Below are 26,089 nucleotides of genomic sequence, written 5' to 3'. Positions count from 1 at the left end.
ACCTTGGGGTCCCGGGGGTGGGGCGGGGGCCATAGCATAGTGGAGGGTGGGTCCCCGAAACTCAGTGTTCTGCGATCCCGGCCTAGCTGAGCGAGACAGGCGGGCCGGGGGGTGGTGGGGTGGTGGCCGGCATTGAACTCCGAGTCTGCGTGCACGGGCAGGGCCAGGGCCTGGGGCAGGGCGGGGCGGGGACGAGCAGGGCAGCCCCCGGGCCAGCACACAATGGGCCGAGCCATAGCCGAACAGGCAGGCGCTGCTGAGTCTCTGCGCCTGCGCCTGCGCCGCCGCCACCGCGCACCACGTGGGCCGTCGAGCGCGCCGACCCCTCCCCCCGCCCCCGAGCTGCCCGCCCCCCGCGGCGGCGCGGCACGGCACGGCGCGGCGGACGTGCGCGCGCACGCACGCACGCGCCGGTGTGCGTGGCGTGCGTGGCGCGGCGTGCGATTTGCGATCAGGCGGCGCGGCGGGCAGCCCTGCGGGGGGAGGGGCGCGGCCTCGCGGGGTCCTTCCTTCTCGCTCGGCCTGCTTGTGCTCTCGGAGCGGACACGGCAAATGGCGGACTTCGACACCTACGACGATCGCGCCTACAGCAGCTTCGGCGGCGGCAGAGGGTGAGCCGGGCGGGCGGGCGGGAGGGCTTGCGTGCGTGCGCGGGGCGCGAGGCTCGGCCGGGCGGGAGGGCGAGCGGGCGGGCGGGCGGGCGCGGCGGATCTCCCCACCCTTCGCCCGGGGTCCCAGGCGGACCCCGAGCTCCGCGGCCTGCAAATGGCGCGCAGAGGACGGGGTGGCGGCGGTTGGGTCGGGCCCCGCGGTTCCGTCCAAAGCCTCGCGCCGCTCCGGGCCCGGGACGACGGGCTGATCCCTCGGGGGACGCACATACGTCCGCCCCAGCCGGGCGTGGGGTTGCAAGGCGCGGGGCGCTGGTCCGGCTGCATTGCACCGCACCGCACCGCACCGCAGCGCAGGCGCCGGGCCCGGGCCTCGAACCCGCAACCCCGCTGCAGCCCGGGCCTGGGCCGATCGATGCACGCCCGAGGAGGGGCGAGGAGGCCTTTGGGGGTATCACATTTGGGGTCTTATTATCATCATCATTGGAGGGAATCTACCTCGATCAGCCAGCCCTGCGTAGCCCCCCTTTTTTCCTTGGAATATTTGCCCCTTTTTGGGGGGTGCTGGCTCAATGAACAGCGGCCATGCAGCGTGCTGGCGGGCTTCAGGAAATGCTCCTCCTCTTCCTCCCGCCTTCCTCGCTGCGACCTGGATGGAGGAGGGAGGGATCGCACTTAGAGCCCTCCTCCCTTCCTCCCTGGGCCGTGGGGGGACCACCCTCGGGGTGCTCCTTTCGCTCTTCCCGCGATTCCTCCACCGATCGTGGGGTGTTTGGAGGCCGATGACCTCTCTCTTTCTCTCCCTCTCCTCGGGCGCCCCAGGTTTTTGTTTTTTTTTTTTTGTCAAGGACACGCGTGGCCTTTTGTGTGCATTTCGGGGAGAAGTCGATCCCCACTCTCCATCACTACCCTCATTTTCCTGTGCACCCCCACACAATGGCACACCTTATGGGGTCCTGTCTGTCTGCCTGGGTTCCAGGCCCGACTGTAGCTTGGGGGAAGGAAGGTTGGATGGATGGATGGATGGATGGATGGATGGATGGATGGATGGATGGATGGGCATTGCCCTCTTTCTCTCTCCCTGTGGCTGCTGTGGGCACAGGCTCGAATGAACAAAGGCTGGTTGGGGTGCAGGCGTGTTCCCCTCATCGTTGACGCCTGAACGCGGACATGGGGGGGGGAAGGTGGAGCCACGGGTTATTTCAAAGACTTATTTTATGTGCTCATAAAAACAGAAATGGATATTGGGCGCACACTACTACTGCCTTTGGGGTAGGTTTCTATTATACCCCAGATTTAGCGTTTGAATGGCATCCTGAAGTTTAGTGGTTGGTTAGGGTTATTTGGCCGGTGGCGTTTTATTTGTTGTTTTTTTTTTTTTTTAACTTACCGAAGAGTATATATGTCTTGGTAGCACTGTGGTTGGGGTGACAGCTCAGTTTACTTGGGGACAAGAATACTGTTTTTTTCTGAGCCAGAATTGGTTTGTGGTTTTTTTTTTGTTTTGTTTTATGTTTTTGGACCACACCCGGCTCTTTGCTCAGGGATCACTCCTGGCAGGGCTCAGAGATCCATCCAACCCAGGTCAGCCATGAGCAAGGCGAACACCCTACCTTCTGTTCTATGACTCTAGCCTCAGAAATTGTGTTGTGTGTGTGTGTGTGTGTCTTCTTCAGCCCCTGCAACCCCCAATACTAATTAATAGTGATAAATTTGCCAGTTCTGCTGGTGGCTTGAATATTGAGACTTCTCAGTTTCATTGCTGTTCATTTCCAACGGTCATGGTTTATTCCAGAAACGTCTCTGCAAGAAGAATCTGCTCTCTCTGGGCCAGCCCTGCCCATTAGCGTCCCTCTGCTGCAGTTCGGTCACTTCGACCTCTGACCTTCATGGAAGCCTCTCTCAGACTTTCTGTTGTAAGGGCACACAGGAAGTGACAAGCTCCCATTCCTAAAAGTAATTGAGAAAAGTCATGAATTTGTGTACTAGCTGAGAGCATTGTCTGGGCTGGTCCCATACTTACTCATGAGACCCACCCTAGGGTGTTAGAGATTGTCTCTACCAGGGTTACCTGAGATTGTCTCAGGGTTACCTGAGTCTCATCAGGTAAATTACCTCAGCTTTTAGCCTGTTGATTAGATAAACTTCGATACATTCAGCTATCTTTGCATTATGTTCTTATCAACAAATGCCTTGAAGATTTCGTCTGTGGAAAGTCTCTCTTATGTTGCTTTGTCTTTGTCACTTTTCCTTTCTTTGTTTTTGGGGGCACTTCTGGTGGGCCTTGGGCATGATGCCTGGGGGGAACTGGGTCAGTTTGGTTTTTTTTGGGGGGGTATGGACAGACCTCGAAGCACTCAGAAATTACTGCTGGCAGGCTCAGTGGACCATATGGAATGTCAGGGATCAAACCTGGTTTTGGCAAATGCCCTCTCTGTTGTGCTAATTGCTCTGGCCCTAGATGTTGGGACCTTTTGTCAGCTTTTTTCCTTCACTTGGTAAAGTGTTAGCTCAAAAGCCCATTGGTTTCAGGTGGAAGGGATGGCAGCTTTGACAGTGTATAATCAGCATCTGAAAACATAGTTTTGTTTTGGGGCCATTCCCTACAGTACTCAGGGGTTCCTTTTGGCTCCGCACTCAGGAATTGCTCCTGGCTGGACTCAGGAGACCATATGAGATGCCAAGGATTGAACCCAGGTCAGATGCAAGCAAGCAAGGTAAACCTGCTTTCTCTAGCCCCTGAAAATTTGGCTTTAACATGGAAACAGTTTCATGCGTGTGGTCACTGGTGAGGTGTGTCGGGTAGTGGGAACAGGCTGGCCTTGCGATGGTCCCAGTCCCCAAGTCTCCAGAGGGAATCAGAACAGAATCCCAGAGCCAGGGCTGCTTGCTGGTGAGTTTTGAAGGTATTTGGTTTGGCAGCTTCACTCAGTTACCTGGGAAGCTCCAGTTTCTCTGCTGCTGATTGGCAATAAAGTGGAGAGTAATAACAGTTTTTTTATATTTCCTCTTTTTGTTTCAGGGCAAGGGATCACCACACAGTGCCAGGGTTGGATTCTGGGGATCCTGCATGCCAGGCTTGTCCAGTCCATTAACCTATCTCTCCACTCTGGGTGTTAGCTATTCTGAATTGAGCCACATCTAATGAAGTGCTTTATCCCAGACCATCAGGCCTAAGAGAGATGGGGACCAGGAGGTAGCTAGAAGGGAGATAGTTGGAATAGTCCCTGAATTTAAAAAAAAAAAAATACAGCTGAAGCCAACCTGGAGTTTATCCTTGGCACTCATTTGGCCCCCTGAGCACCTCCAGGAATGATCCCTGTGTGTATAGTCAGGAGGGAAAAAAGCCTGCTCAAACTCCCCACATATTCAGCATTGTAATGTACAGATCCTGTTGACTTCAGATTGGCACTCTGCCTAAGCTTCTATGCTGGTGTTAAGCCTTGGAGGAAAGGAGAGCACGAAAAGCAGTAACTGTCTCTAGTAATGCGGAGACCTGTGAGGGTATTGAAAGTCTTGGAGTTTCTCCTGGCTCTGTGCTCAGCAAGTACTCCTGACAGGCCCAGGGGACTCAGGGGTGCCAGAGTTAGAGCCTGAGTTGACTGTGTGCAGGGCAAATACCCTACCTGCTGTATTGTTGCTCTGGCCTCAAAAGTTTTGTTTTAAAGCCCATTCACATATTAGGTAGTAGTTGTTGGCAAATTGTCCTCCTTAGTTGACCACCACAGTACCGGGCTCCAGATGTTACAGAACCGCACTTTCCCAGAGCCCAATAGGAGGCAGTCCAAGCCAGAGCATTGAAGTTGGAATCCTACATAACCGCATGCTCATACCACAGCTCCAGCCATTGTGTTTGGGGCAAGTTCCTTTATCTCTCTACCTTGTTTTTCTCACATTTAATATAGAACGGGCAGGGGGAGAGCTTGGGTCAGAGCAAGGGGTGCGCTAGAGCCTAGCGTTTGGACCACAGATGCAGCCTCTGTCCCTAGGACTTTGGGCGTGGCCCTGGTAGTCTCCTGGGCCTGAATATGCCTGGTGTCTGGTGCCAAGTCCTTTCATTGAGTCCTTGAGCCAGGTTGGCATCCTGTGAGTGGTCCTTGGCCACTGCTTGGAAGTTACACACATCCCATTAAAAGAATTTTTTTCCGTTTTTGTTTTTTCCTGGCTCTACATGGAGAAATTACTCCTGGTGGTGCTCAGGGTATGCTGGGAATCAAACCTGGGTGGGCCACATGCAAGGCAAACACCCTACCCATTGTGCTATTGCTCTGGCCCCATATATTGGAAGTATTAAGTGAGATGGACTTGTCTTAAATTAGCCCTCTTAGGAGTTAACTGAAATAAATTCTTTGCTTGGTAAAAGGTAAAAAGCAGGAGCCCAAGTAGTAATAGCACAGTGGGTAGGGCATTTTCTTGGGGCTAGATAGTACACCAGTAGGGGCATTTAATCCCCAGAATCCCACATGGTTCCCCAGTCCACTAGGAGTGATCCCTGAGCACATAGCCAGGAGTTAACTTTTGAGCAAAGTGGGTGTGGCCCAAAAACTTTTCTTTTGTGACTTGCTATTATAAATACTAAGCAATTTATTATTGGGAATAACTGCTTATAGAATTTATGCTAGGAATATTAAAATGCTTTTGAAATTTCTAAAAGACGTAATGTTTCAAAATGTCATCTTCTCCATGCTTGAGTTTTCAGGGGCCACTTGAACAGTCTGCCCAGTGTTTAGAAAGGCAGGTCGTAGGGAGATGTCTGTTGCTAGTGCACTGTGCACCCTCTGTCCTAAATGTCTCCCATGCTCTTTTTTGGTGTATCCCAGTGTGCCAGAGATTAGACCTTGGTCAGGAGTGTGCAAGGCAAACACTCTCCCTGGTGTCCGGTTCTGGCACCATGTTGTGATCTCTATGCCATGCCCTCCCTTCTTTGTTGGCTGCTGAGCTCTGGCTCCCTCCTCCGGGCACTCAAATAATGCCCCTTCCTTTATTTCTTTGTTTTTTGTTTGTTTGGGGGCCACACCCAGCAGTGCTCAGGGCTAACTTCCTGGCCTTGCACTCTGGAAATACTCCTGACTGTGCTTAGGGAAAACCATATGGGCTGCCTTTGGCTCCTTGTGCCAGACAGAAATTCAGTATTCTGTTGCTAGGGACCCCTCGGAAGTGGCGCTGTAACAGTGTAACAGTTTTTGGACTTTGAGAAAATAAGTATCTTTGCACCTTAGGCAAGTCTTCCTCGTATTGATACATTTCATTACAGTGTTTACCCTTTGAAGCTCAGAAGCCTTTCCTGACAGGGTGACCATATAGGATGTGGGGATTCGAACCACTCTCTGTCCTGGATCCTCTGCGTGTAAGGCAAATGCCCTACCACTGTGCTATCTCTCCAGCCCCCTTAGTGTTTATTTTTACTTCTTTGGGGGCCCACAATCGGGGATGCTCAGCGGTTGCTCCTGGCTACTCACTCGGGACCAGTGAACTGGCCCCCTGTTTAAAAAGTTTGAAGACCCTTGCCTAGCCCCTATACAGTGTTTATTGTTACTTTGGGGGGGGGGCAGGCAATGGGATCTGGGTGTTCCCTCCTGGTGGGTCCCCGCAGCTTTGTATCATTGGCCAGGTATTGAGGGAGTTGCCTGTAGGCCTCCCACCTCCAGTTTGGAGATGCTGGGTTCACTGGTTCACCCTTGATGGTGTCAGAGATTGTACCAGGTTTCCTGCCTGTAGCCTGTGTGCTGGTCCTTGGAGGACTCTCCTGGGATTCTCCCACCAGACCCAAATAAAAAGTTACACATTTTTTTGGAATTTGGTTACTAGAGTGGTTAAACAGCAGGGTGGGTTATTTCCTGTATGCAGCTAACCTGGGCTTCATCCCTGGCTGCTCCAGGTCTCTTGAGGATCCCCCCCCCCCACTAGGGGTGTTTCCTGATCATTTATCAGGTTTGGCCTAAAAAGTATTTCGGTTTTTTTTTTGTTTGTTTTTTTAAAACCGACAAGTACTATGTTTTCCTTTAGAGACAGGCTCTCCATTCTCGAGGAAAGCCTGGCCTACTCGCCCAGTCCTGCCACCAGGCTGGGAACGTTCCATGAGGGGACTGGAGATAGGTTATAGTGTAGCAGACTGGCCTTGTACATGCCTACTGGGTTTCGATCCCCATATGCTTTTCTAGCACCTCCAGGTCTAAGCCCTGAGCACTGCTGAATGGGCCCCCTCCCCCAAAAAAGTGCCCATGAAGCAGCCACAGTTTAGCTTGACCAGTTGTCACAGGAGCTCTTTCCCTGGACTCCCCATTTGTAAAGGCAGACTTACTTCCCATCGGGCAGATTTCCCCATCTGATCTCTGCGCTCTGGGATCACTCCTGGCAGGGATTGGGGGACCATGTAGGATTCCGAGGACTGGACCTGCCTGGGTCAGCTGCAGCAAGGCAAGTGCCCTGTCTGCAGTACTACCCAGTGCTCAGGGAACCACATGGGATGCTGGGAATCAAACGTGGGTCAGCCATGTGCAAGGCAAACTCTCTCCCCACTATTGCTCTGGCCCCAACAGGAAATGTTTTTTAAAGAGAGGGGTCATAGTTAGCTCTACCTCTTGGCACTACAGGTTTTATTACGGTAAAGCATCACATTGCATTTGGGGGGCCGGAGCAGTGGCGCAAGCTGTAAGGCATCTCTAGCCTAGGCGGACCGAGATTTGACCCCCCCTGTCACTGGGTGTGGCCAAAAAAACAAAACAAACAACTGCATTTGGAGGAACCTTTCATTTAGGACTCAGCTCAGTGGAGGAGGGACTCAGGATTGGGCTGGGGCTTTGCTGTGGGTCCTTCTGCCAGCTCTGGGTGCTCAATCCACCACAGATAAAGAGTTGCTAAAGTCACAGTGCTGGGGAGCTGACAGGCTGTTTCTGCGGTCCCACTGGAACCTGAGAACATGCTTCCTAGCTGTCCAGAAATAGGGCTACAAGTTGTGTGAGGTCTAATGGGTTGTTCTGGAATCTACTGGTTTGTTTTACTGAACACTTAAAAATCAGTCAGGTACCAGAGAGCTGTGTATTCCTGGGCATATAATCCCCCCCCCCCCACGCACTGCCGGGGGTCATTCCTCAGCACCCCTTGGTGTGGCCATCTCCCACACCAAAAGGATTGGCTGTTTTGTTTGTTTTTTGTTTTTTGGGTCACACCCGGTGGCACTCGGGTTACTCCTGGCTCTGTGCTCAGAAATAGCTCCTGGCAGGCACAGGAGACCATATGGGACGTCAGGATTCGAACCAACCACCTTAGGTCCTGGATTAGTTGCTCGCAAGGCAAATGCCGCTGTGCTCTCTCTCTGGCCCCATGGATTGGATATATTTTACATGTAAGTAGAAGCAGTGCATGGTGTAGTGTTCCCAGTCCCTGCAGAGTGCCACCCTGGCTCGGAGAATTTGTGTGTCTGTGTGTGTGTGTGTGTGTGTGTGTGTGTGTGTGTGTGTGTGTGTGTAGTAACATCAAAGCTATAGGTTTAGACTTTTCTAAGTACCTGGTTCTGGCACTAATGTTAGTCCCTCTCTTCCCAATGTTGTGTAACTGTTGCCATGACTGTTAACCTTCGTTTCCTCTCAAAAGCACTGTAGAATGAGTTTCAAAGGTGAAAACAAAAATGTGACTGCCCAGGGCCTGGAGTGACGCCACTTTGATCCCTGACCGAGGAATAGAAACAAATGGAACAGGAAAGAAAGTACGAGTGCTGAGTCTGTGGAGACAGAATGAGGCCATGGCCCCACGATCCACTCCAGCAGGGGCTGGTCCAGCTGTGGGTTTCCCTAAGCTCTGATGGGTTTGGGGTTTGGGATATGCCCCATTCACCCATGGCTGTGGGCCCTGCTCCTAGTCTGAGTGGACTCCTACTTCTGGACTGTTTCTTGGAGTAGCCACAACGGGCAGACTATTCAAGCCAGCCACATATAAGGCAACTCTCCAGTCCTGAATTCTAGATCTTAGTGATGCCCTCAGTATTTTGTGGTTACCTAAGTAGATCTGACTATCTAAAGCAAAGTGTCTTGTTGAAGGAAGTTTACTTAAAAGTGTGAAAGGAGAGAAGATGGACTTCCATGTTCAAGACAACACAGGTTTTTCCAGGGTGGGAAAAATAAGATTTACTTCTCACTCCTTTTTTCCTTCCCTTTCCCTTCAATGGTGGTGGTGGCCTGCGTGCGACAGGGAGTAGGGAGTAAGGGAGGGTCACACTTCCTGACCTCAATCCTTGCACCCCTTTTGTCTTTCTTTTTCTTGCTGAACTTGTGGGACTCCCCTTCATGGTGTTTTCACAGGCAGGCTTGAGTGTGATGACCTGTTGTTGCTGGGACAGCAGACAGCAGGATTGTCAGGCTCATATTTGTGGGGGGGGGGTGGGGATCAAACCTGGTGGTTGTGGCTTTGCCAGGCAGGCATTCCAAGCTCATCTTCCAGGACCTAAATTTTTTAATTCCCCCCCCCCCCACAATAAGATAAAGCAGAAAATTTGGAGAACTCACGCTTTGCGCATACAAGGCCCAGGGGCTGATGGTGTGTTGGGGTCATTGGACAGTGCCAGGGCTCTAAGCTGGGCCCTTCGTGCCTGGATATGCCCCCTACCTGAGCCTAATAATGGCCTTGCTGGTCATTTTGTTTCATTGTGATGCTGGGGAGGGATCTAGTCTAGGTGTCATTCCTGTGAAGGGTATGCCCAAGTCATGCTCTGTGGACTCTCCAGGCCTAGTGACTCCTGAGACCCGAGTGCCTGCTCTGCCTCTCGGTGGTGGGTGCAGCCTGGATGCCCAGCAGCACCGCCTTCTGTCTCTTGTCTCTACAGGGATCACTGAGGAGCAATCGATACTGATTTAAGTATTTTTGAGTTTTGGGTCACACCTCGCGATGCTCAGGGCTAACTCTGGCTGGCTCTTGGCATGACTCAGATTGGAGGCCACTGTGTGCAAACCAAGAGTCCTACCTACTATACCTTGCTGTGTCCTGGGTTGGAGCTCTGGTTGGGTGCATTTTCATTGTCATGGCAATACTGCAGGACTTGCTGTGGCTGTTTTTCTGTTTTTTGTTTTTGTTTTTGTGGGCCACACCAAGTGTTCTCAGGCAGTTCCCCAGCTCTACTTTGAACCTAGGCCTCCTGCTTTCAAAGTGTCTGTGTCCTTGATAAACTTGCTCCCAGTGCCTGTTCCTGGAGCCTCACTTCTGCGCTGCCACACATGTGCGCATCGTCCTGTCCCCATACCCATACCCATCCTCACCCGCCATTCCTTGGAGGGAGAACCAGATCTGAAGAGCAGTGATGGGATGCAGAAGACCTAGACTGGCTCTCAGGGCAGGGGAGATGGCTCAGCATTCTGGGTTATGCTTTGAGTTCCACGGTCTTGGTTGAACCCCTTGCACTGCTGGCTGTGGCCCCTTCTAAATAAAAGATATGGGGCTGTTTGGGCTATAGCCTGCTGTGTTCAGGCGTGTGACCCACAGTGGTGCTGAGTTGGGGGCCACCATAATTAGTGTTGAGACTTCAAGTTGGGGCATGCGAACACTTACCTACCCTTTGTTCTCTCAGACCTAAGACTTTGGTCTTACACACAGTTCTGATCTGCCTGCTTCAGTTTCAGAGGCACCATTTATAAGTCACTTCAGGAATTCCAAACCCGGCACCGTGGGACTGACTGCCTGGCAACACCTGGGTTTGATCTAGGGGTCTCCCCAGCCTCTCTGATGGGCCTTCAAGCTCTCCCAGGAGACTATCCTATCTAATGGAGTCCTGAGAAGCAGGAAGAAGTGGGGAGCAAGAGGGAGTCACTTGGCTGGAATGACCTGGTATCCGGTGTCTGTCTGTACTGGTGTCAGATGCGGGGGCTGCTTGAGTGTGCTTGATTGGTCAGAAGCTCCTAGCAAGCAGTGGTGCAGGAAAGGGTAGTCTCACTGCAGTGGTAGCAAGGATATTCTTACTGCAGTGGTACCTCGGGATTCTTACTGTGGGCTTTAGGCCCATACCTAGTTGTTCTCAGGGTGCCATTTGTAGTGCTGGAGTCAGCGGGGTCACAGCAGTGCTCCCACTGTGCTTTATTGTCAGTTTAAACTTCTCCACCAGGAGGATCTGCGCAGGTCCTGCTGTGAAGGCACACAGCCTGCAGTTGGATGCTAGGTTTTCGAGGGTTGGTTCTCTTGGGTACCATACCTGACAGGGCACAGGGGCTACTTCTGGTTTATTGCTCTCCATATGCCCTTGAACCTGCTGAGCCTTGGCTTCCTGTTTCTAGGAGGAGCTTAAAGGCTGCAAGAAGCTGCTGCAGAGGAAGGCTGAGTCTGGGGGGACCATAAAAAATCCTCCCTCTGGGGCCGGCTCCTATAGCAGACCTTGGGGAGTGCTGCCCTGGTGCTGGATGTGCCCCTGGAGTTAAGGCCTTTCCCCGTCCATCTAAAGTGGAATCCCTGCAAGAGTGCTCAGGACGTATAGCTTGCCAGAAAGTGCTTTTGGAGTGGTTTTCTGCTTCTCTGCCCAGGGCAAGCACAATGTAGACACGTCTGTCCGAGAGAAATATAGTTACAGCTAGAGCGCCCCACAGACCTCTCACTCTTGACTGCACCGCTCATTGGAGGCTTGTGTCCACAGTGACGTCACATCTGCCGGTACCCAGACCCCAGTTCCCGCGCATCCCCGTTCTCGTAGTTCTCATTACACACAAGTTGCTTGGAGTGATGTCTGTTTGCGCAGAACCATGAGGCTTGATAAGAGCTGAGCTGCATTCCCAAGGCCTCCCTCCATTTCCTCCTCTCTGCTTTCAGCTTCCAGGCCCACAGAGGACCTTTTTGAGACTATTGGAGGTTGTGTGGTCACAATAAGAAGAGGAGTATAGGGGCCAGAGCTGTGGCGCAAGCTGTAAGGTGTCTGTCTCGCCCACACTAGCTTAGGATGGAGTGTGGTTCGATCCCCCGGCGTCCCATATGGTCCCCCAAGCCAGGAATGATTTCTGAGCGCATAGCTAGGAGTAACGCCTAAACGTCACCGGGTGTGGCCCCCCCCCAAAAAAAAAAAAAGAAGAAGAAGAGGGGTGTTAAGAACTGGAGCATAAGCTCTGGAAGATCTCAAAAAATACCTGAGCAGACCTCTGTGCAGAGACATTTGAAATGTCCTTTGAAAGAACTACAAGCTAGGAAAGGTCAACTCTGAAATGGTGTCCAGAGGTGACTGTCCATGTCGTGATTCTCCTTGGATGCCTGCTAGGTTAGGGTCCTACCCACCCAGGTCGACCTCTGCCCACAGAGCTGATTTAAAGTGAGATCATTGTTTGGCTTTCCTGACTTCCTTCCTTTGGGGCTCTGGGGATCTGTATGCGGTGCCGGGTGGGGGTTATGACCTAGACCTGTGCGAGGCCTAGAGGCCCTGCCTGCCTGCCCTTGCCCACTGGGTCTGCTGGAAGAATTGCACAGGGGCATGGTTGGTACACTGGCCCTTCTTGAGGAGACAAAGCTGAGTGGCACTGCTAGGCTTCCCCACAGAGAAGGAACTTTGCTCTTTTTTGGTATTAATGATCTGTATCTGTGTGGGGTGAGGTTGTGAATCTCTTGTTACTGACACTGAACTCTGGCCCTTTCTGCCACGGGTGAGTCTTTTTTTGGGATCGGTCCTGCTAATGTCGTGGTATTGGGGTAGTGAGAACGTCCTCTCGTGGGGCTCCATAGGTCATTACTGCTGACGTGGGGTAGTGCTAAGATCCAGGTCAGGCTATAGCTCCAGCTGCTTGCAGAACATCTCCCCGACCTTGGCACCTTAGTGATATTTGTTCAAGGACACCCGGGACAACCCTGACACCTACAGCCTCTGTACCCCCCACAGAGTACAAGTCCTGGGTAGGTGGTAGGTGGTGAGCATGCATGTAAGGAGCTGGGGGTCTCATTCCCCAGACTGTGCCCAGTAAAAGGAGGGTTGCAGCAGGGAGCACAAAGTTGGAAACCTGCAGAGTAGCATCTGGAATTACCTGGCGGCTTCTGCTGGCGGGAGTTGGCTTGTATCTAAGGGGGAGGGTGTCTCTGGGCATTGACCTATGACAAATTGGACGTTTGCATTTGAATCCTGACCCCCTGTGCTTTCTCCAGGTCCCGTGGCAGCGCTGGTGGCCATGGTTCCCGCAGCCAGAAGGAGCTGCCCACAGAGCCTCCCTACACGGCCTACGTAGGGAATCTGCCTTTTAACACGGTTCAGGGTGACATAGACGCTATCTTTAAGGATCTCAACATAAGGAGTATACGGCTAGTCAGAGACAAAGACACAGACAAATTTAAAGGTGAGTTTGGGCCCACGAAGTTGAGAGAACCCAGAGCACTGTGTGGGCGCTGGAGGCCAGGCCTTTGCCTGCTGGGGATACGCTGTCTGGGGGGTGCAGAGTGACCTAAGACCAGCAGTGCCCCCACTAAGCTACTCTTCAGCCCCAGAGACAAGTCTCCTGAGAAAAAGGATTCCTACTTGTTCCAGGCGAGGTGTGGGTTGTGAGGGGGATTTCCTCTAGCGAAAGTCTGACAGGATGCCCCTGAGCCCTTAGATGGGGCATGGCAACACCCATGTTGAAGGCCCATCTGGTCCCACTAGAGCCAGGACTCAGTTTCCTCAGTTTCTCCAGGTTCGGAAAGGCCATCTGCAGGGCTGTGGGGGCTACAGTCGGGGCAGCTGGGAAGCTGGACCTTCAAGTGCTGCTGTGGGGGTGACTGTGTCCCTGTGCCCACACAAGCTGGGGCTGCTCTGGGCAGCTTCTGCATGAGGCCAGGCGTGTGTTGGCCCCAGATCACTGGGTGGGGTAGGGAATAGGGGAAGCAGGCAGGAAGTGGGGGGGGGTGGGCTGGCTTGCCTCCAGACCATCCATCTGTCCTGCAGGATCAGTAGGATATAAAGTCTTATAAAGTCTTCAGGGCTCAGGCGTCTGCAGTGACCCAGCAAAGGTGCAGGTTGATAATAAATCATTAAATATTAAATGATTCAAATACATGTCAAGAAAGCTTTATAAGAACATTCTGCAGTGCTGCTGATTCCTGCGTGAACAGACAGTACAAGTGCTTTCATGACCGGTCAGATGCTCTCGAGCTGGGGCTGGCCTCAGCTGGTGTTCTAGTGCTGCTGTGGGGATGGGCTGGCAGGGACAGAGATTCCTCCCCACTTACGGAAACGTCTTCGCTTCTAGGATTTTGCTATGTAGAATTTGATGAGGTGGATTCCCTTAAGGAAGCTCTGACCTATGACGGCGCCGTAAGTTTGAGCATACTTGGGTTCTCGGGAATGGGGTGTGTGTGCCCATTTCATTACTGACACGGTTTCTCCTTTTTTCAGATCTTGGGTGATCGGTCACTTCGTGTGGACATTGCAGAAGGCAGAAAACAAGACAAAGGCAACTTTGGATTCAGGAAAGGTGGACCAGATGACAGAGGTGATTCCTTCTTCTAGAACCACCCGTCACTTTTCCAGGTTCCGCCACTAGTGTGGACTGTGACCAGGCCGGGCAGTGAGAGAGGGGGTGCTGCTGCTGCAGGCCTGGGGTGTTTCTTTGGACATCTCATCTGGTTTGATTTCTGTTGACTGGGCCTCAGCTTTGTCTCTTGTATATCCTCAGGCATGGGCGGCTCTCAAGAATCCCAGGGTAGGTGTGATTCCCAAGATGACTTCAGTTCCGGTATCAGTATTTGAGGATCCCTCTGCTTCCCCACAGTGGCCTGGCTGCTGCCATGTGTGTTATGAGGGGCCTGCCTGGCCGTCCTCTCCCATAAACTGTTCTGCAAGGTGCCCAAGCATGACCCACCAAGACCCTCAGTTTGGACAGTCCCTTTCTCTCTTTTTTTTTTTTTTTTTTTTTTTTTGGGTTTGGTTTGGTTTGGTTTGGTTTGGTTTTTGGGCCACGCCCGGCCATGCTCAGGGGTTACTCCTGGCTGTCTGCTCAGAAATAGCTCCTGGTAGGCACGGGGGACCATATGGGACACCGGGATTCGAACCAACCACCTTAGGTCCTGCATCGGCTGCTTGCAGGGCAAACACCGCTGTGCTATATCTCCGGCCCCCCCTTTCTTGCTTTTCTTGTTCCCACATGGGGCCAGCCTCTGGTACATGGAGAGAGCTGCTTCTCTCTGCTTCTAGAAAGTGAGGAAATTCTTGGCCTTTGAGCTGTAGTTCTGATGCCCTTTAGAAGATGGCAGGGACAGTTTCTCCCTGACCTGTGGTGCGAGTCATTTCTCATCGAGAGCTTAGGGCCCAGCATATGGTCCAGCCTCTCCTGAACGTGACATGCTATGGCTCCAGGCTGGGTTTTTTTGGAACAGCCACCATATGTGAGAAAGGTAGCAGTTAGACAGTTCTTCTGCCAGCACTAGCTTCTCCCTGGCTCTCATTCTGTACTTTATTTCTGTCTTAATGGGAGGAGGGAGGTGCCTCGTGGTCCGTAGGGCTCAAACTCAGGTCTCCAGTCCTTTGAGCTTGCTTGCTGGGCAGCCCTGAAATAAAAATACCATTAGCACTTCTGGGGCTGGAACTCAGCCTCAATATAGTAGAGTACAGTGGGGGTGGTGCTTGCCTGCACATGGCCATCCTAGTTTGACCTGGGTTCAGTCTTGGGCATCCCAAATGGTTACTCTTTGAGCACCACCAGCAGTGATCCCTAAGTGCAGAGCCAAGAACATCACCCTGAACATCACTGGATGTGACACCCCTCCTGTTGACTAATTCCTAAAAGATTTTTGGGGGAAGTACTCCCAGCAATGTTAGGGTTTATATTCTGGTTCTGCACTCAGGAATCACTCCTGGCTTGCAGGACCATATGGGGTGCTAAGGATCATACCTGGGTCATCTGTGTGCAAAGCAGGCATCTATCTACCCTCTGTACTATTGCCTCGGCCTTAATTCCTAAAAGTCTTAACACCAACAGAAACGAGCCTATTCATAAGTGCAGTGTTGTCCAGTGACCCTGTAATTTTATGTATTAGCTGGTCTCTGCTAGAAACACATCACCTCTGCAGTCAGGCCAGTTGCCAGGGGCTGCCACTTGCTAATGCCAGCCTTGCCTTGCCTTGCCCCTGGTGGGGCTCCACACTAGCTGGAACCCTCACTGGCAGGGGATGTTGAACGGGTCTACATTAGTTCCAAATAGACCCCATTCATTGCTGGTTAAACCCGGTCCAGCAGCTAAGCAAGTGCCCACAGCAGAGCTATCATGTCTGGGCATTTCTGTGTCACCCAAGCGCAGCAGCCCAGTTTGTCTCCTTAGGTTGGGGACAGGTGGACTTACAATATGATACTTTATCTGGATCAAAATATTTTTGCAAGAGGGGCTGGAGAGATAGCATGGAGGTAGGGTGTTTACCTTGCATCCAGAAAGTCGTTGGTTCTAATCCCAGCATCCCATATGGTCCCTGAGCCTGCCAGGAGCGATTTCTGAGCGTAGAGCCAGGAGTAACCCGTGAGTGCTGCCAGGTGTGACCCAAAAACAAAACAAAAAAAAATATATTTATATATTTTTGCACGAAAGGGACCAGACCCGAGCCTGCCAGGGGTGATTTCTGAACATAGAGCCAGGAGTAACCCCTGAGCACTCCTGGGTGTGGCCCAAAACAAATAAAAGAAAGGGACCAGAGTGATAGCACAGCAGCAGAGCATTTGCCTTGCACAATGCTGACCCAGGACAGACCTGGGTTCGATCCCCAGCGTCCCATATGGTCCCCAGAGCCTGCCAGGAGTGATTTCTGTGCTCAGCCAGTAGTAACAGCTAAGCACCACTGGATGTGGCACAAAAGATAAAAGATTTTTTTTTGCTAAAGAAAATAGTGGTGGGGCCGGGCGGTGGCGCTGGAGGTAAGGTGCCTGCCTTGCCTGCGCTAGCCTAGGACGGACCGCAGTTCGATCCCCCGGTGTCCCGTATGGTCCCCCAAGAAGCCAGGAGCAACTTCTGAGCGCATAGCCAGAACTAACCCCTGAGCGTCACAGGGTGTGGCCCAAAAACCAAAAAAAAAAAAAAGAAAAAGAAAATAGTGGTGAGAAAGGGAATAGGACAGAATCCATTTGATTAGCACCAAGAATTTAGTCTTGGAGGAAGAGCTTGTGTTGCGAGGTCTAGTCTAACAGTATCAGGATTCAGAGTTCATTTTTGGGTCAGTGATTTATCAGCAAACCCTAAATTGTTCAGCTTTTAGGTGGGTTTCCTGCCATAGCAGGTATGGGGCATGTACCCACTGGTGCTGGGGGTCAGACTTGAAACCTCAGACATCTTAGATGTATTTCTGCCTCCTAGAAGGTATTGGGGGGGGGGTGCCTTGCAGGCACTGCCACTTAGTCTCTAAAGACACCGCAGGAGTGAGCTGGTAGGGATGGTTGGCACATGTGTGGGTTCAAGAGGACATTCTCGGAGGAGCCCTGGAAATTCCCACTAACACTCAGGACTTTAAAAAGCACAGGCACAGGTACTAGGAGTGCAGAATCTCCAGGTCTCAGGTCTAGGGCAGCAAATAGTGCTCCCAGATACCAGTGTCTGCACAGATGAGTGCAAATATGGAGTCAGTCACATATCACTGACTTCCTCTGCTGGCCTCAGGATTGGGAGCACCTGCAGGCTCAGGGTCTCTACCGATTGTTACTGGTGGTTGTAGTTCTGCCCTGGCTAGAGTTGGGGCCAGCCCCAGCACCATAGTCTTAGTGGTAAATCCATCTTGAGGATGAAGTGATGACACAGCAGGGAGGTTCTGAAGATCTGAAGACAGAAGAGCTGTGTTTTCACCCTGGAGCCAGGACAGGAGGGGTTGCGTTTCCCTACTCCCCACAAATAACGCTTCCACATGCCAGTGACGGTTGCATCTTACTCTGTGGATGTTTCTGAGGCTAACAGTGTTAGCCATTGGGGGAAGCCTTCCCATTAGGGCTTCCTGTTCACCACACAGGCCTCAGCTCTTTGAATTATTTGGGTCTCAGCTTTTGGGCCATGTAAGTGCCCTCCCCACTGTGCTACTACTCGGGCCCTCTGCGCTTTCATTTCTCTTCTTGTCTAGATTTCTCACTGGTTTTCCATCTTTGATTTAACTTCACATTTCCCTTTCTCTGGCCTCGCCTCAGCATTTCCCTTAGAGCAGTGGGCCATGGCTGCAGCAAAACCACATTCACACTTGAGGATCCCCCAGCACTTCTCCTGAGTCTCTGACCCTAGGCCCTTTGTAGTGCTGTGATGGTCCAGCAGACACATGTGAGCTCGTTTCTAGTGCTTTGTTTTAGAAGACCTGGAGTGATGCGGTGTCACCTTGTTCTGCAGGCTACCGGGATGACTTCCTGGGCGGCAGGGGAGGAAGTCGCCCCGGAGACCGGCGGACAGGTCCCCCCATGGGCAGCCGTTTTCGAGATGGGCCTCCCCTCCGTGGGTCCAACATGGACTTCAGGGAGCCGACAGAAGGTGAGGTGGGGCCCTGGGGCATGCATCCTGGGCCTCGGAGTGAGCCCCCCTGACACCCCATGTCTGTCTCTCCAGAGGAACGAGCGCAGAGACCACGACTCCAGCTTAAACCTCGGACAGTCGCGACGCCCCTCAACCAAGTAGCCAACCCCAACTCCGCCATCTTTGGGGGCGCCCGGCCCAGAGAGGAAGTGGTTCAGAAGGAGCAAGAATGAGCTGGCGGGTGGGAGGGATGGGGCGCAGGGGGTTGGATCCCGACCTCAGTCAGCCTGGCTCCCCTGGAGCGCCCCGCAGCGCCGGCCTGCGCCTGACCTTTGCCCTCCTTTCTTACACCGGAAACACAGCTCGTGAATGCATGTCAGCAGTGAGCAAGTGGTTCCAGCACATTCTGGCTTCGCTGTGTCCCCCTCCCCGTCTGCTCTGCTCTCTCTGCCACGCGGCCCTGGTCCTAGTGTCCTTCCCGAGGGATGAGGCAGCGGCCGCGGGGCGCCTTGACTTCAGGTGCTGCTGCATCGCCCTGCCCTGTCTTTTCTCCTCTTCCTTTGACTCTCGGGCCAGACCCCGGTGCTCCCTTTGATTTCTCTGCGCCCCTTCTGCCTGCACGCAGAGTTCTGTACTGCTGTGGCTTCCAGAAAGATCCAGAGCCCAGTCCCCTTGGCCGAGCTCCTGGGTGGGTCCCCGTTTCCAGATGAGGAGTTTGTCTCGGTCCCTGTTGCCCTTTCCCCAGACAGACAGGTTCTACAGGATGGTCACTCCCCACTTTCACAGGAAGGGGGTGAAGTGTGGGGTCCAAGGCAGAACACTCGGGCCTATTAGCTTCTGTGGACCGTGAGGGTACCCCGAGACCACCCAGTACTGTGGGAGAAGGCAGTAGGAGTTTGGGGAGCCCTGAGCAAGTATGATGAGGGTGCAGACCCAGGGTCTTGTCGTGCCTCATCAGTCTCTGTCCCCTGATCCATGGCCCCCTGCCCTGCAGCTCTTTTCTGTCCAGGGCAGGGGAGACGTGAGGTCTCCACTCCCCTCTGCCCTGCAGTCCCAGTGGCCTCTCAGGACTGTCCCCAGGGCTGTGCCCTGTTCGGCCAGGGGCCAAGGGGCTCGGCAGCTACTGCTGAGATAGCACCTGGGACTCAAGTCAAGACCAGGGCAGCTTGTCCCCATCTGTCCCCTGAAAGAGTGGGAGCCCACACAGCTTGGGGGAAGAGGAAGGGAGATAATGCAGTGCTGGGTGCTCAGCCACCTCGACTCCCTCCTACTGTCTGCCGATGTCCCAGCAGTTACAGAACTCCCCTTCCTTTCCGCCATCTCTGCTTCTGAATAAGGACCATTTGTGTAACACCAGTACTTACCTACGGCGACATGCGCTGTGTGACTGTCACCCAGCTTGGACCCGGTCACGGCCAGTGCGGGCAGATGGGCCAAACCAACTCCTAGTGTGAGAGCGGAAGCCATGCCGGCCACACCAGCCATGACAGAGAGATCTATGGATAGGGTATTTTGTGGATGATCTTTTAAATAAAAGAAAACCTTACGTAATATTTAATGCTGGTCCGGAGCTTCTTTGGATGGTCTGGGATGTTAGTGTTGGATTTGGAGACCAATACCTGAATTAGGTAGTTGAGGCCACCAGATCCAGATGGTTCGATTCTCCCATCAGCGCCCTCAAGTGGCTCAGGGTCTGTTTGTCTTGTATGCCTGTGCCCATCGCCCTGCCAATAGGAGTCAGAGGGCTTCTGCAAGTGCCTGCAGTAAGTACAGACTTGGGAGGGTGGTGGGCAGGGCTTTCCACAGCAGGAGTACCCCTGTGGGGGCCGGAGAGGTGGCGCTAGAGCTTGCCTCGCAAGCGCTAGCAAAGGAAGGACTGCGGTTCGATCCCCCGGTGTCCCATATGGTCTCCCCAAGCCAGGGGCAATTTCTGAGCACTTAGCCAGGAGTAACCCCTGAGCATCAAATGGGTGTGCCCCCCCCCCAAAAAAAAAGGAGTAACCCTGTGGCTACAGGGGTATGCACAGGCTCTGCACCTCAGAAGGGCCTGCTGCAACTTTGCCCCCCCTCCCCGTGTTTGGGGTTTTTTCTTTGGTTTTTGGGTCACACCCGGCAGTGCTCAGGGGTTACTCCTGGCTCTATGCTCAGAAATCGCTCCTGGCAGCTCGGGGGACCATATGGGATGCCGGGATTCAAACCAATGACCTTTCCATGAAAGGCAAAAACCTTACCTCTATGCTATCTCTCCGGCCCCCCTGTTTTTAATTACTGTTTTGGGGTCACACCAGCGGTGTGCAGATTACTCCTGGCTCTGCATTTAGATTACTCCTGGTATGCTTAGGAGACCATATGGGGTCGCCTGGAATTGAACACAGGTTAGCCACATGCTGGTAAACTCCCTCCCTGTTGAGCCCTCAAGATGCCCAGTGTCTCCCAACTCCTTGACCCTGTTTGTGTGGCACCTGCCTCTAGGCCCAGGGGGCTGCTGAGTTCAGAGTCCCTATGGACAGAGCAGTGAGGACTCAGGAGTGTAGGGTAGTGTCCTCTGTTTAATCCAAGTAGATTAACAGAGGCCAGAGAGTAGCCAGGAAGCCCTGAGCACCACCGGTATGGCCCTCAGAGATGTTAATATGGGGACCAGAGAGACCTCTGAGCTGAGAATATTTCACCCACAGGAGCTCAGGTTAGACTCCTGAGCACCATGTATGTCAAATGATGGGAGTTGGGAAAATAGGGCCAGGACTAGAGCGGGTTTACAGTGGGGAGGAGGGCACATGCCTTGCACGCAACCAACCTGAATTTGATCCCCAGCATCCCATATGGTTCCTCTAGTACCCACAGGGGCAGTAGCCCCTGAGTACAGCCGGGAGTGGTGGACTACATCCCCCACCCCTGCACATACACACAAGAATGTGGGGCAGGGAAATAGCTAGAATGTTTGGAGCTTGTGCTGCACACATGAGTGCCCTGGGTTTGGTCTCCCCAGTACACATAATTCCCAGAGCAATGCACAGGAACAGTTCCCAAGCACTGCTAGTGTGAGTGCCCCCACCAAAGACACTTCACTAGGTTTTGAGTCCCAATATAAATGAGAAGTCACAGCTGAGATATAGGTGAAGAATTCCTGTACATCAGCAAGAGAGGACAAAAGGGCAGAAAGTGGTTTCTTGGTTTTATTTTGGGTTACTCCTAGCAGGCTTGGGATGCAGGGGATCAAATTCTAGTCGACTACAAGGCAAATGCCTTTCCTGCTGTGCTATGGCTTGGGCATCAAGGTTTCTTTTTTTTGGGGGGGGGTTTCGGGCCACACCCGTTTGGTACTCAGGGGTTACTCCTGGCTAAGCGCTCAGAAATTGCCCCTGGCTTGGGGGGACCATATGGGATGCCAGGGGATCTAACCACGGTCCTTCCTTGGCTACCGCTTGCAAGGCAGACACCTTACCTCTAGCGCCACCTGGCCGGCCTCTAGCATCAAGGTTTCTTTTTTTTTTGTTTGTTTGTTTTTTGTTTTTGGGCCACACCCTGTGACGCTCAGGGGTTACTCCTGGCTATGCGCTCAGAAGTTGCTCCTGGCTTCTTGGGGGACCATATGGGACGCCGGGGGATCGAACCGTCCTAGGCTAGCGCAGGCAAGGCAGGCACCTTACCTCCAGCGCCACCGCCCGGCCCCAGCATCAAGGTTTCTTAAGGAAGAGAAGATAGAAGCTCGTTTCATTGTGTCCAGGGAGTGAGTTGGTTTTGTTTGGTTTGTTTTGGTTTGGTTTTTGGGCCACACCCGGCGTTACTCCTGGCTGTCTGCTCAGAAATAGCTCCTGGCAGGCACGGGGAACCATATGGGACACCGGGATTCGAACCAACCACCTTTGGTCCTGGATCGGCTGTTTGCAAGGCAAATGCCGTTGTGCGTTGTGCTATCTCTCTGGGCCCGTGTGAGTTGTTTTTGGGGTTTTTTTTTTGTTTTTGGGTTTTTTTTTTTGTGGTTTTTGGGTCACACCCGGCAGTGCTCAGGGGTTATTCCTGGCTCCAGGCTCAGAAATTGCTCCTGGCAGGCACAGGGGACCATATGGGACGCCAGGATTCGAACCGATGACCTCCTGCATGAAAGGCAAACGCCTTACCTCCATGCTATATCTCTGGCCCCGTGAGTTGGTTTTTTTTTTTTTTTTTTTTTTTTTTTTTGGTTTTTGGGCCACACCCGGTGACGCTCAGGGGTTACTCCTGGCTATGCGCTCAGAAGTCGCTCCTGGCTTGGGGGACCATATGGGACGCCGGGGGATCGAACCGCGGTCCGTCCTAGGCTAGCGCAGGCAAGGCAGGCACCTTACCTCCAGCGCCACCGCCCGGCCCTGTGAGTTGGTTTTTAAGAAAATATTTAGGGTCCTGAGTGCAGTGGGACAGCTGCACGTGCATGACCCAGATTCAGTCACCAGCATCTAACCTCCCCCAAGTCCTACCAGGAGAGATCTCTGAGCACAGAACCAGGAGCAAGCCTGAAAAATTGTCTCCCTTTATATGTAATAAGGGCTAGATGGATGGATAGAAACCTTGTCAATTATATCTGGTAATTTCAAAACTAATGCTAAGGTCAGGGCAATAATAGATCAAAGGTACATGCTACCTATTGATTGTGGGGGGCTAGTTTGATTTTTGGCACCCCACCAATGTGACCCTGCTGGTCCCAAATTACCAGGTCAGATATTACTAGGAGTTGGCCCAGAATGCCCTAGAGCCACTAAGAAGTGCCCCCACTAATAATTGAGGGTTTAAAGGCATAACAAAACATTGAGGGCCGGGCGGTGGCGCTGGAGGTAAGGTGCCTGCCTTGCCTGCGCTAGCCTAGGACGGACCGCGGTTCGATCCCCCGGTGTCCCATATGGTCCCCCAAGCCAGGAGCGACTTCTGAGCGCATAGCCAGGAGTAACCCCTGAGCGTCACCGGGTGTGGCCCAAAAACCAAAAAAAAACAAAACAAAACATTGAATCCTTTAAAAAATATATGGAAGGCCAGAGCAACAGTTACATCCAGGAGGGTGTTTTGTTTGTTTTTTGGCCACGTCCATTTGATGCTCAGGGGTTATTCCTGGCTAAGGGCTCAGAAATTGCCCCTGGCTTGGGTGGACCATATGGGATGTTGGGGGATCGAACCTCGGTCCTTCCTTACCTCTAGTGCCACCTCTCCGGCCTTGCATTTGAGGAATCCTGAGTTCCCACCAGGAGTAATTCTTTTTTTTTGGGGGGGGGGGTTGGGCCACACCTGGCATTGCTCAGGGGTAACTCCTGGCTGTCTGCTCAGAAATAGCTCCTGGCAGGCTCAGGGGACCATACGGGACACCGGAATTCGAACCAACCACCTTTGGTCCTGGATCGGTTGCTTGCAAGGCAAACACCGCTGTGCTATCTCTCCGGGCCCACCAGGAGTAATTCTTGAGCACAGCACTAGAGGTCAGCCCTGATCACTGGGCGTGCCCCAAGATGAAAAACTGTACTGAAGGGCTCTCAAGTTTGTTCAAGTGAACATGAACTTTTTTTTTGTTTTGTTTTGTTTTGGGGCCACACTCGGCGGTGCTCAGGGGTTACTCCTGGCTGTCTGCTCAGAAATAGCTCCTGGCAGGCACAGTGGACCATATGGGACACCGGGATTCGAACCAACCACCTTAGGTCCCTGGATCGGCTGCTTGCAAGGCAAACGCCACTGTGCTATCTCTCCGGGCCCTGGACATGAACTTTTGTTCAGTCGTGGGGCTGGGGCACAAGCTGAGGCTACTTGGGGCCTCTCAGGACCTTTGAAGCTGAAGCTGGAAATAGTTCAGCTCAGGACTCCTAGGCTCTGTGCCTGAAAACTTTTTTTTTTTTTTGGGGGGGGGTCTGAGTGTTGGTTCCAGCCACTACTGAGTCACTTCCTGCCTGCGGAATAGCCCCAACGCCTGTGGGGGTGTATGTGAGTTGTCCCCTCTACAGCAGGGTGTGAGGTCACCTCAGGCAGAGGAACCAGGGTTTGGGCTGTGCTCCCTTCTCTCCGCAGGGGGCAGCCTCGAGCAGCCCTGGTCCCACTATGGCAGTGCTTCTCAATTATTTTCTGTCATGCCCCCCTAGGAAGAAGAAAACATTTTTCACGCCCCCCCACAACTTTATTTTAAAAAAACTTTAACTGGGGCCGGGCGGTGGCGCTGGAGGTAAGGTGCCTGCCTTGCCTGCGCTAGCCTAGGACGGACCGCGGTTCGATCCCCCGGCATCCCATATGGTCCCCCAAGAAGCCAGGAGCAACTTCTGAGCGCATAGCCAGGAGTAACCCCTGAGCGTCACAGGGTGTGGCCCAAAAACCAAAAAAAAAAAAAAAAAAAAAAAAAAAAAAAAAAAAAAACTTTAACCTACAAGACAAAAATATATAAAATAGTTTGAGCTGATATTTTTCATCAGAGGTGATGTCTGGATTAATGGCTACAATGAGCACGTTTTGCAATGCATAGCTTTTCGAAGCAGGGTTTGAAGCAGGACACAGCAACTCTCAGCTCCAGAGACATAAACACAGAAGCTTAGCTTGTTATGACAGTGTTTGCCGAGGTCAAACGCACACGCACACACACCCTTTACGGAGCCCCACTATTTGAGAAGCACTGCAGCACTATGGGCCCGTGGGCTGCCCTGGGCTGGCCGGCAGGTGGGGGCCTGGGGATGCAGAGGAACGTGGGGAGACGTGGAGAGCAGCCCAGTGCCAAGCTGCCCATCACCCTACTTTTCATGGTGGCACTCTGGCTGGTGCTGCTCCTCCGCACACGGGTGTCACCCCAGCGCCGACATCACCCCAGGCTCATGGTAGAAACCAGGTCCTCCCATACCAGCCCTGACTGGGGCCTGAGAAAATTTTTTGTTGTTTGTTTTTCTGTTTGTAACTCGGGTTACTCCTGGCTCTGATCTCAGGAATCACTCCTGGCAGGCCCCGAAGGCTCAGGTGCTGTCGCTCCAGCCCCCATAATTCATGTTTGAGCAAACCTTCCCTCCCTGGCCCAGCTGGGAGGTGTCCAGGACATGAGTCCCCACATCTGCCTCCCATGGACTACACCCATCAGGTCCCCTCCCCCAGTTCTCATCTTCGGGGTTCCAAGTCCGCTCCTCTGGCCCCCCTCCTAAGCCCACTTTCTCACTTGACTTGGGTGGTGCTCCCAGGCTCAGACCCAGGCCTTGTTCTGTCTCTGTCCTGTCTCCGCATCTCCCCATGGCCCCACACACATACCGTGTCCCTGTTTCTGGTGGCCTTTCTTATGAGCATCTCCAGTATGGGGCTCACCTCACTCTGGCACTTCTCTGTCTCTGTCTCTCTGTCTCTCTCTTTCCTCCTTCCCTCCCTCCCTTCCTCTTGTTTCTTTCTCAGTCTCTGTTTCTGTTCCCCCCTCACCCCCCTACTGTGTCACTCTCGCCATCTGGCCGGAGCCGGATGTGGGGAGCTGAGGCCAAGGCGGAAGTAGCCCGTGGGTGTCTGTGTCAGCCTAGCAGGTGCCGGGGGTCAGCATGGGGCAGCCGCAGTGAGGGGACCCCATCTCAGGTAAGCCTTTCCCTGCCCAAGCCCATCCTCTGGGGTGCACTGCCTGGCATCCCCTGCCCTAGCTAGGCCTGGGCTCTGGACGGGGCCTCCACCCTGATCCTGTGGACCAGACCACCGTTTTGCAAAGTTCCAGCGGGCATGGCCAGGCCCATCAGATAGGGCAGACCCAGGTTGACTTACAGTCCACAACTGTGACTTGGGTGTCGGACCCCAGCCAGCACGACTCCCCACTGCATCCCGAGGGCCTAAATCCTGCCTGCCTCCCATGGCCCAAGGCACCAGCCTGGCCTGATGGAAGTCCCAACCCATGTTTGAAGATCAGGAGAGGCCCCTGGGGGGCAGGTCCACTAGGATGCCTGGAGGGGATTCAGGGGTCCCCAAGCCCTCCCGGAGAGCTCAGTGTCTACACACCTAGCACAGTCCAGGAACTGCCACTTCCCCTCAACTATTCTGGTTGCAAGAGCCAGTGGGGAGGGGAGGTTGTTCCGCATGGGAAGTGGGGGCTGGGGGAGCTGCTGGCTGAAGCAGGACTAGTAGGGACTCAGCCCCACGGGGACA

At 53.2% G+C, this 26,089-nt stretch overlaps 1 protein-coding gene across 1 annotated transcript; it reads left to right on the top strand.

The window, feature by feature from the left end:
• Positions 1-447: 447 nt before the first annotated feature.
• Positions 448-18,605, top strand: EIF4H (eukaryotic translation initiation factor 4H). The gene is made up of 6 exons (XM_049789563.1): positions 448-611; positions 12,702-12,889; positions 13,778-13,842; positions 13,924-14,020; positions 17,873-18,010; positions 18,086-18,605. The coding sequence occupies exons 1-6, from the start codon at positions 553-555 to the stop codon at positions 18,223-18,225; spliced, it is 687 nt and encodes a 228-aa protein (XP_049645520.1). The 5' UTR covers positions 448-552; the 3' UTR covers positions 18,226-18,605.
• The last annotated feature ends 7,484 nt before the right edge of the window (positions 18,606-26,089 follow it).

The sequence above is a fragment of the Suncus etruscus genome, chromosome 15 (assembly GCF_024139225.1).
Source record: "Suncus etruscus isolate mSunEtr1 chromosome 15, mSunEtr1.pri.cur, whole genome shotgun sequence".
Taxonomy (NCBI): domain Eukaryota; kingdom Metazoa; phylum Chordata; class Mammalia; order Eulipotyphla; family Soricidae; genus Suncus; species Suncus etruscus.
The sequence above is the reverse complement of the archived record's forward strand: the minus strand, read 5'-3'. Positions and strand labels throughout refer to the sequence as shown.